Source organism: Notolepis coatsorum (assembly GCF_963971535.1).
Source record: "Notolepis coatsorum genome assembly, chromosome: 17".
Classification (NCBI taxonomy): Eukaryota; Metazoa; Chordata; class Actinopteri; order Aulopiformes; family Paralepididae; genus Notolepis; species Notolepis coatsorum.
This window is the reverse complement of record NC_140181.1, coordinates 27218319-27229315: the sequence shown is the minus strand read 5'-3', so window position 1 is coordinate 27229315 and position 10997 is coordinate 27218319. Positions and strand designations below refer to the sequence as shown.

Sequence of the window (10997 nt, the reverse complement as noted above, 5' to 3'; positions counted from 1 at the left end):
TAAAAACACACACACACACAATGTATATACACACTACTGTGAGACAATAATAATCACACACAAAGGGATAATGGCTTATAGCAGACTTAATGATTTTATAATATTTCAGATAATGAAATTAAATGTTTATCATCAACTATCCAGTTCGTATTTATATTGTAACTGTAACTGCAGCTATGGTTAACAGTTAGTTAATATAGTTTATATAAATTTTTCGCATATTAATAATAATACACACAATTGTATTTCATTGTATTTCTTATGGGTTTATATAAGATATATGAGTGGCGCACGATTTCTATTTGTTTGTGCAATTATTTTAGTCTCACGAGACTTGGTCAACTTGGTATCCGGTGACCTGTTTCCGCCTTCCTTCTCTTGAGTTCCGACATGACGGTGGGTGGATTATTGACTTTCCTGTCAATCCTAACAAATAAAAGACAATCCACCAAGACAACCTAACAAGACAATCTACCAAGATAAGGATAAAAGACATAACACCATAACGCATCGATGTTCTCTTATACTGGCACACAGCCAATAAGGTATTGATTGTTATGGATGATCATTTGGTATATGTGAGAGTTGATGTTCTAACCACGGTTTTAATGGACTTTCAATGTTAATGGTATCATTTGTATGCATTTGTATGTTGTACAGATTTTACGGTTTGGATGGAGATTGGACAAAGCTTCATTAAAATCAGTTCAAGAAATCTACTTGTGAACCCTTGTGCACGGCTAGCGCCTGATGATCTCATGAGGCTTAGAGCACAAAAGTGTGCATCAAGTTCAAGGTCATATAACTTTAAATTTTTAATATTTTTTAAACATTTTCTTCCCCACGATTACCACTAAGAACCTCAAGATATCTATAAAAGATTACAAATATTTCCGAATTTTAACCACTTATATTCAGGTTTGTTTGATAGTAACTGCCTTTTTATGGAAAAAAACCTGCAGAAAACGGCATATTTTTCATATTTATAGACGTTTTTGACCCCATAGTCCAGCGTGGGAAACCTGCACAAAGTTCTTGTGAATAAGATAATGTCCTTATATATACAAATGATTGACTCATTCGGTCAGAAATAGCCGAGCCGCTAACGTTAGTAAGCACTGGTTATTAGTAATATCTCCAGCAGGGGTACAGTACACGTTTTGCCGGTAGATTCTGAACAGACAAGCGCTGTCTACTGAAGCACCAGCCCCTCCCACACAGAGCGAGCTCAGCGATGAGCCGAGGGGGGCAGCACCAATCAAAGGGATCCGTGGTTCAGCTGTGTGACACGGTTGACACCAGTGTGAGGTGGAGGAGGGAGGAGGAAGTGAATCTTCCACCAGCAGCATGCTGCTCGCCTCTCCTCGCCCCAAAACATCTATTGTGTTTGTATTTGTATGATCCACTATATAAACATAGTAATTATAATATCTACATACATGACATTTGATTGGAGGCTAGTCTCACTTTGTCCCACAGCAACAATAGTTTAGATTTGTGTATGTAGTTTATGTAAAAAAAATACTTGAAAGTAACGCAATAGTTACTTTCTGAAGTAATTAGTTACTTTTATAATTTGTAACTGAGTAATTTAGTAACTTTTTGGAAGAAGTAACTAGTAACTAGTTAACTGTAACTAGTTCCTTTTTAAAAGTAACTTGCCCAACACTGATTGTTAATCCGTTCACCATTTTTTATTAGACACAGACATGTATGTGCACACTTTGCACACAGTGCACTCCGCCTCCCATTTGTTCCGACCGGGACATTTGGAATTTTGAAGTTCATCTGTAAACTTACATTTGCGCTTTAGCATTGTGAGTGTGAGCTGCAGTCTGATCTGTCCGCTTCCTCTGTTGTGTGTGAGTGAGCATAGTAGAGCCACCCACAAAGCTTCTCAGGGATTACGTCACACACACAACAGAGTACCGTAGTATTCTGTGCAATGCGCCAGTCAATTTAAGTACATGTATAACGGTCCGTGAAAAACGATGAAACCCGGACATTTTCATGAATAATTTCTTTTTAAACGGACGCCCCTAATAAGCCCCTACTAGCCTGTTTGGTCCTGTCGTGGCACCAAGGCTGTTGTGAATGCAGTGCTGGACCCCTATTAAGCACAGTGACATTAGACTGAGGGAGATTAGATTAGACATCTGGACAAAATGGCGCTGCACTGTCCGGCAGCCTCTTGATGTACCAACTGTTGGTGCATCTAATGTATATGACCGTCAGTCACTCATAGACATTGGATTAAGTTACACTTACCAACTGGATTGCTTTCTGGATCGGCTGCGCCGAGGAACAAAAATGGCCTGCCGAGATTTTGGGTAGAAACTAAAACGGCCCGCGCAAGAAGGGGGGAAGACGGCGAGGAAAGAGAGCCGGCGTCCGAGACAGGCTGCGATCCAGGAGAAACAAAATGCCATTGCCCAGCATATTGTTGGCCAATGTTCAATCAATCGAAAACAAAGTGGACGACATCAGAGCAAGGATTCAATTCCAAAGAGACATTAGGGACTGCAATGTTCTCTGCTTCACCGAGACGTGGTTGACGCCGGACGTCCCAAAACGCGCCATTCAACCGGCTGATCACTTTTTCATCCACCGCAAAGACCGTACGGAGGAAGATTCCGGCAAAAAGAGGGGAGGTGGAATAGCCTTCATGTTGAATGACAATTGGTGTGATCCAGGCAACGTGAAGGAACTTTCAAAACATGCTCCCCAAACCTGGAGTATATATCCATCAAGTGTCGACCATTGTTTCTCCCGAGAGAATTAAACGTCGGCCATTCTGATCGGAGTGTATATTCCCCCCCCACGCAAACACCGGAGAAGCGCTTTCTAAGCTTCACGACGAGGTAAACATACTCCAAACAGCTAATGTTGACGCTGCTATTGTGGTTGCGGCCGATTTCAACAGCACCAATCTTAAAAAAGTTTTGCTGAATTTCTATCAGCATGTGACTTGTCCCACCAGAGGCGAGAACATATTAGACCATTGCTACTCGCAATTTAAGAACGGGTACAAGTCTCAGGCTGTTAGCGCATTCGGCAAATCAGATCATGACGCCACCTTTCTTTTACCAGAGTATAAACAAAGTCTCAATCGCGTTCCTGTAGTAACGCGAGAGGTGAAGCGTTGGTCTGTGGGATGAGAGGAAACGCTCCAAGCTGCACTCGAGTGCACAGACTGGGACGTGTTCTGCGATAACACAGACAATATTAATGACTACACTGAAACAGTGCTGGACTTTGTTTGTAGTCTGGTAGAAGAAACAATCCCCTCTACCACAATTAGAGTTTACCCAAACCAAAAGCCCTGGGTAGACAAATCCGTCCGTGAGGCTATGAAAGCGCGCACCTCAGCTTATAATGCCGGGCTTGTGACAGGCAACATGTATGAACACAAGGCAGCGAGATATAATGTAAGGAGGACAGTAATAAAGGCAAAACGGCGCTACAGGGATAAGGTTGAACTTCAGTTTGAACAGGCTGATTGCAGAGGTATGTGGCAGGGCCTCAGAACGATGACAGATTACAAAGGCACCTCCCTCAAGCTGAACAGTGACATCTCGTTGGCAAATTATCTCAATACCTTCTATGCGAGGTTTGAGGCTGTGAATAACAACACCAGCCTACAAACCACTGCAATAGAGGGGGGGGGGGCACTGCCAATGGAGACTCAGTGTTCAGGATAACAGAACATGAGGAGGACCTTTAAGAAAGTGAATATCAAGGGTGGCTAAGTGGCGCAGTGGGCAAGGCGCTCGCTACTAACGCAGGAGATGCTGGGTTTGAGCCCGGCTCTCGGCGTTGCTACCAGCTTGGCTGTTCGTTCATACTAACACAATTGGCAGTGTTAGGGGTGGGAAAGCTGGTGGGTTTGGGATTGGACGTTGTGGACAGCGACTACTACAGGTCGGTTGGTGCGCCTGTACAGCAGAATCAGGAAGTAACAGGGGCAGCGTGAACCTCCCACGCGTTACTCCTCGCCACTGAGAGATCGCGCTGTACAGGTGAAAAGATGCAACGCCTGCCTCCTCGTGTACCGGAGGGGACACGTGATGCAAGCAGGGGCGTAATTTGCGGGGGGGTCCCCGGAAAATGTCCCCCGCATAATTTCAGAATGCAGTATTTGTCCCCCCCATGTTTTTACCCCCAAACCGCTGCAACTCGCTAGTCACTACTACACAGTGCCGGCACTGCAGATTTACCATACTCTTGGAATTCATTGCCAGATCCTCAAAGTCATACATAGGGGCGCTGTCTCGATAATGGAGTGTTATTAAAGCAGCGTGTAGCCGACGCATGAACCAGTTGGAAGCGTCAACGCGGAACTGGAAATCCGTTGGTAAAGAAATAGCGGCCTGGAATCATTTTTGGGACGCTCTCAATTCGCAGTAAAGGAATATATCTGCGGTTTCCCTGGCGGATGGCGAACAAGCCAGCCGATTCTACTATGAGTCATGACATTTGACATAGTCTATGACATCATACTTAACTTAAACTTGAACACGGAGGCAGTTACAAGAACTATCCGAGCCCCCGGGAGGGTGGTCGAATACCTTTTGCGATGTATGCAGGGAACGAATTGCAGAGGGAATGTGGAGAGCTGCCTGTCGCCCATTCTAACGCAGGAGTCCTGGACCCCCGACAGGTAAGGTAAGCGATTTTAGATGTATCACTTTAAGTGTGCGGCTGTTGTCCGAATACTAGTGAATATTAAATAATTAAATATTAAAATAAAGGCATGACATTTAGAGACGTCCCCGTCGTAGCGTTCTGGTGCGGGGATATGGGTCTCTCTGTGCGGGGGCGCAACAGCAACAGGTGGGGTAGGCTGGGCAGAGATGTATGCATCAAAACGATTACATTGTTTGTCTCGCATACATTCGATTTATAATGCGAGCACCTGCATTACAATCAAATGACTGATCTGTTATGTGTTATGGACCCGAGTCTCGAGAGGCACTTTATAATAGAAAAAAGACAGTGCAAACATGTATATGTCGCTTACAGTTTATTATGCCTATGCAGCTAGTTTATTTTGACAGAGTTAAAAAAAATTCACTAGTATCATTATATTAAATTAGCGGACGTGCAGCTGGACAAGCCCTGGCTCCACGATGACCACTTCTTACAAGAGGCGCCACCGCCTGGGAAAATGCGTATTGCACACCTGGTATTAGAAAAAAATAAATTGGAAGGGGGGGCGCCCCCCCCTACCCCCCCCCCCCCCTTCGACGTCACTGACCACGCCCCCTAATATGTCCCCCCCACCGCTAGGAACAAAGTTCCGTGCCTGGATGCAAGGCTTCGTCCTCACTGCAGCCGACCAGTGGGAGGCATAGTCTAGCAACGTTCGAGACAGGGGAGGGGAGAATTGAAGGGAGAATTGGCAAGGCGAAATTGGGGTGGGAGGAAAATAGAAAAATAAGGAGAAAAAGTGGATAAAAAAAAAAAAGTGAATATCAGGAAGGCAGCAGGACCGGACGGTATCCCTGGCCGCGTCCTAAAAGTCTGTGCCGACCAATTGGCCCCAGTATTCACTGACATATTTAACCTGTCCTTAGAACAGGCTGTCATCCCCACCTGTCTGAAGAAGTCCACCATTATCCCTGTACCCAAAAAATCCACGCCCGATTGCCTCAATGACTACCGCCCTGTACCTCTCACCTCCATAGCCATGAAGTGCATTGAGAAGCTTGTGAAGGGCTACATATGTTCCTCCCTCCCCATCAACCTGGACCTGCTGCAATTTGCATATCGCCCCAACAGGTCCACGGAGGACGCCATAGCCCATGTGCTGCACACAGCAGCATCACACCTGGACAAGAGGCAGGGGAACTATGTGAGAATGCTATTCATCGACTACAGCTCAGCATTCAATACCATAGTCCCCTCCAAACTCATAGCCAAGCTCAGGGACCTGGGCTTGAACTATGACCTCTGCCAGTGGGGCTTGGACTTCCTGACGGGGAGACCCCCGGTGGTGAGAGCAAGTAACTGCACCTCCTCATCCATTACCCTCAACATAGTGGCCCCCCAGGGCTGTGTTCTGAGTCCCCTCCTCTACTCGCTGTACACACACGACTGTGTGGCACAGCGGAACATCAACACAATCATCAAATTTGCTGACGACACAGTAGTGGTGGGCCTGATCTCTGCAAATGATGAGAGTGCCTACCTGGAAGAGGTAGAGGATCTGGCGCGGTGGTGTCAGGAGAACTGCCTCTCCCTTGACATGGACCACACACATTGACAGTGTAGTCAAGAAGGCACGGCAAGGCCTCTACTTCCTTAGGCGCCTAAGGAAGTTCAAAGTGAGTCAGAAGATCCTTAAAAACATCTACTCATGCACAATAGAGAGCATCCTGACTGGCAATATCATCTCCTGGTTTGGGAATAGCACCGCACAAGACCGTAGCAGACTACAGAGAGTGGCCCGTTCAGCCGAGCACATGGCAAGCACAGAGAGACTCAGAAGGAGCTTCTATCCCCAGGCCATCAGGATGCTCAACGACAATAACACTATGTAACAAACCATCAAATACACTCACAGCACACACATCCACACGTACACACTCACTTTAAATAAACAACTCACTGCAGCACCCACTTTACCCACTTTAGACACTTTAACACACTTTATATTTATTGGTAAAGAGATTTGCACTACAACTCATACCTCATTGCACCTTACCCTATGTACCTCATCCCATTTCTGCATTGTACTGTATGTTGTATTGTAACTCAGTTACAAATTTTTTTCTACTCTGTATTGTATATTGTATATGTATATTGAACACTTTTGTTTACACTTGTTTACGTACAGTACTTTTGACTTTCTACTTTATCAATTTGTATCTAGCACACTGTCAGGAGCAAAACAGAAAAAAGCATTTCATATAAAAGTATTGTGTATTTTTGTATGACAACTAATAAAGAAACTTGAAACTTGACACTTGAGATCAATGGCACCGCTGTAGCCAAGCCACAGGCAGACAAACAGGGCTTTTAGCGAGGCCAAGAGGTGACGCTCACACACTGTATGGAGCCACTGAGAAGCAGGGAGCTCAAAGACGTGTCTGTAAAGATAAATTATCACAGCTGGCTGTCTTGACCTCTTCCCACTACTTCTGTTTTGGGGGTGAATTTGCTTGCAAGGTGAACGTGGCCAATCACGAAAAATAATGGCTGTTGTGAAAGTCTGTTGTATACTGTATCTTTCATCAATGGAAGTGTGTACTAAATCAGTGGTTCTCAGGATGTGGGGAACCCCAGGAGTCCTTGTGGGGTTCCGGGGGGACCCCCATCATTTCACAATTTATTTCAAAGTTACTTTACTCTAAGTTACTTCACTCTAAGTTACTTCACTCTAAGTTACTTCACTCTATGTTATCTAAGTTAGCCCAATGAGAGAACAATACTGTATGAGTGACTATTCAACTGTTATCAAACGGGGGTCCACTGCCTACTGTGTATCAATCTGGGGGTCCTTGGCACGGAGGAGATTGAGAACCACTAGATTGTGGTTAAATTGGTTAACGCGCACACCAAGACAGCAGTTGAGGGAGGAGGCCAAATATCTCACAGCTGATCAAATATTTCATGCTTGTGTTTCTAAAATTATTATTATTATTTCTAAAGCTGCATTGGGTTAGGGGGAAACAATTTAAAAACGTGGATCGCTGGAGCACTGTTTGAATCTGATTGGCTGTGGTGTTACTACCCTCCCACCACCGTTACCATACAAAGAAACTTCTTCAAAGAGCAATGTTGCTTCACTTTGTTTCAAAGAAGCCTCCTCTACAAGCAATGTTGCTTCACTTTGTTTCAAAGAAGCCTCCTCTACAAGCAATGTTGCTTCACTTTGTTTCAAAGAAGCCTCCTCTACAAGCAATGTTGCTTCACTTTGTTTCAAAGAAGCCTCCTCTACAAGCAATGTTGCTTCACTTTGTTTCAAAGAAGCCTCCTCTACAAGCAATGTTGCTTCACTTTGTTTCAAAGAAGCCTCCTCTACAAGCAATGTTGCTTCACTTTGTTTCAAAGAAGCCTCCTCTACAAGGAATGATGCTTCACTTTGTTTCAAAGGGTGATTTTGTTTGGATTTGTGTCGAGATTATAAACAATATTCAAGCATTTGTAACTAGTTATTGTAGAGGTATTTCTTTCCTCCGTGGTGCAGCTTTAAAATAAGAAATTGAGATCATCAGAAAGTAACCTGCGCCAGCTTGAGGTTATTACGGAAACCAAGACTGTGACCCGACACCAGACCGACGGCTCTGGAGAGGAACCAATCAGGATCTGGAATGGAATCAAAACTGCCTGCGAGCCCCATTTGGCTTTGGAGTATTGGCTATTGTCAAGAGCATTTAGATTCTATAGCACATTTTCCTGTGGATAAAATGCATTGGCTTTGGTATTCCACCTGTCTGCTGCAGCTGCTCGCTAGGCCCTTAGCTAAATATTACACAGGAGAATACAATCTTCTCTGCTGATTTCCTTCGCTGCCTATTTCACATTATTCCTCTTGTCCAATTCTGGCCCCCGATTGACGGCTGATATTGGAGGCATGTTTTTCTCGCCTCTTCCATCCGTTAACCCTCACACACACAGTCCCAAGACACACACACACACACACACGCAGGCACACACACACACACACACACACACACACACACAGTCCCAAGACACACACACGCAGGCACACGCAGGCACACACACACACAGTCCCAAGACACACACACACACACACACAGTCCCAAGACACACACACACACACAGGCACACACACACACACACACAGTCCCAAGACACACACACACACACACACACACACACACACACACACACACACACACACACACACACACACACACACACACACACACACACACACACACACACACACACACACACACACACACACACACACACACACACACACACACACACACACACACACACACACACACTCCACATTCCTCCCTCACTCCTCCTCTCTCACTGCAAAAAATATCAGTTTAGCAAATACATTTGTCATGTAATTAGACTCAGCAAACTCATTTTAGGATATTGTAACTTAAGTTATCTCATGTCACTGGCATGTTTTGTTTCCCCCCAATCTTTAATCAAATTAACTAAACATCTTAAGAGCAAAGTACATTTACATTTACATTTAGTCATTTAGCTGACGCTTTTATCCAAAGCGACTTACAAGTTCTGTACGACAAGTCATCAGGAAGGGTACAACTCTATTAGCTGAGTAACAATGTTCATCAAAGTGTTGCGTGTTACAGTGTAGGTTAGTTTATTAGGACAAGTGCATGACAGTAAGGTTAGTTAGGGTTAGATTATTTATTTTTATTTTTATTTGTATTAAAAAAATATATATTTATATTATTATTTCAGATAATGGTTGAAGAAGTGCGTCTTAAAGGGGAACTATCTTATAAATGGCCTTTTTGAGTGTTTAGCATTGTTTCCTAGCTATGTGAACTTATATTAATATGATCTATGTCTCAAAATTCTCATATTGGCGCATTCTTCCAATTCTCCTCTCACAATATTCACCCTCACTGAACTGAGTCGTTTGAAAATGTGCCTATATGTGATGTCATATAGTCACTGCTGCATGTTAATGTTCAGGCGAAGACGACGCTCCGCAGTGGTTTAGGAGCCGCCCTGCAGCCCAGGCTCAAAACAGCTCGAGATCTTGAGGTAGAAAAATGCTGTTTTTGAGGACTTGATTAGAAATACAAAACAATGAATAAAAAAAATATATATATTACAGAGGTGTTCCATAGACTCACAGGAATTGTGTAAAAGTGCCCAAATAGTGAAAGAAATAGTAAAATAGTTCCCCTTTAAGTCGACGGCGGAAGATTGGACGGGTTTCGGCTGTCCTAACTGGGGTGGGTAGTTCATTCCACCATTGTGGGGCAAGGACTGAGAATAGGCGGCATCTCTTTGATGACCCTCCCGGGGCTTGGATAGGAGTAGGTCTGAGGCGGCCAGAAGATGCAGAGCGTAGGGGTCTTGAGGGTGTGTAGTTAGAGACCATTGACCGGAGGTAGGCAGGAGCGGTTCCCTTTGCTGCACGGTATGCCAGGTCGATGGCCTTGAAGCGGATACGTGCAGCAATGGGGAGCCAGTGCAGGTCCCTAAGAAGTGGGGTGACATGGGCCGACTTCGGTAGGTTTGAGATCAGGCGGGCCACTGCGTTCTGAATGAGTTGAAGAGGCTTGGTGGCAGTGGCCGGGAGGCCAGCGAGCAGTGCGTTGGAGTAGTCGAGGCGGAAAGTAAAACCTGCATCCTCTTTCACATTTAATCTTTACTAGGTTTTAAGAAAAAATTTAATTGACACGTCTGTAAATTGGCCATCGTTACACTCTCGACGAGAGATGAATTGGCTTACACTCATTTACAAAACCCTCATTGGTCTGACCCCTCCTTATTTGATACACCTGCTAAAATAGTCATCTACTCCCTGTAACACCAGAGCTGCTCACCATATCTCGCTAGATGTTCCCACACTTCCTCAACGGTCAACCCTCCTTCCAATTTGCTGCTCCCAGCAGTTGGAACGAGATGCAAATGACTTTGAAAATGGACAAATTATGGACAAACTACTTTTAAAGACTCTATCGCAGAGTTTTTACACACACCTGTAACTGTCACCCAGCCTTTTACAACTGACATGTATTTGGTTGTTTGTTTGATGTGTGTTTTACCTCTGTGATGTATGTATCATCTGTATGTTTTCTATTTGATTAATGTTTCTGTCCCCTTTTCCCTGTTACCCTTCGACACAAACAAACCTTTTATATCCATAATATACAGCAAATACAATTAAAAACCTTTTTACATGCTAGTCCTTGTATGAAGAGCTCATTCAATCAACTTGAGAATAAAAACATGTCCATAATGTTTTGTCTTTGTTTGTTTGATTTTGGTGTTGGGCTACCAATTTGTTTACACTTGGATCACTG

General features: G+C 44.2%; 1 protein-coding gene across 1 annotated transcript in view; it reads left to right on the top strand.

The window, feature by feature from the left end:
• Positions 1 to 390: 390 nt before the first annotated feature.
• The window catches only part of LOC311243985 (plexin-A4-like), a gene marked incomplete at its 5' end in the record, with an annotated part of 191190 nt that continues 180583 nt past the window's right edge, over positions 391 to 10997 (top strand). The window contains 1 exon segment of the mRNA XM_084333393.1: positions 391 to 396. Within this exon segment, the coding sequence (XP_084189519.1) occupies positions 391 to 396 (6 nt within the window).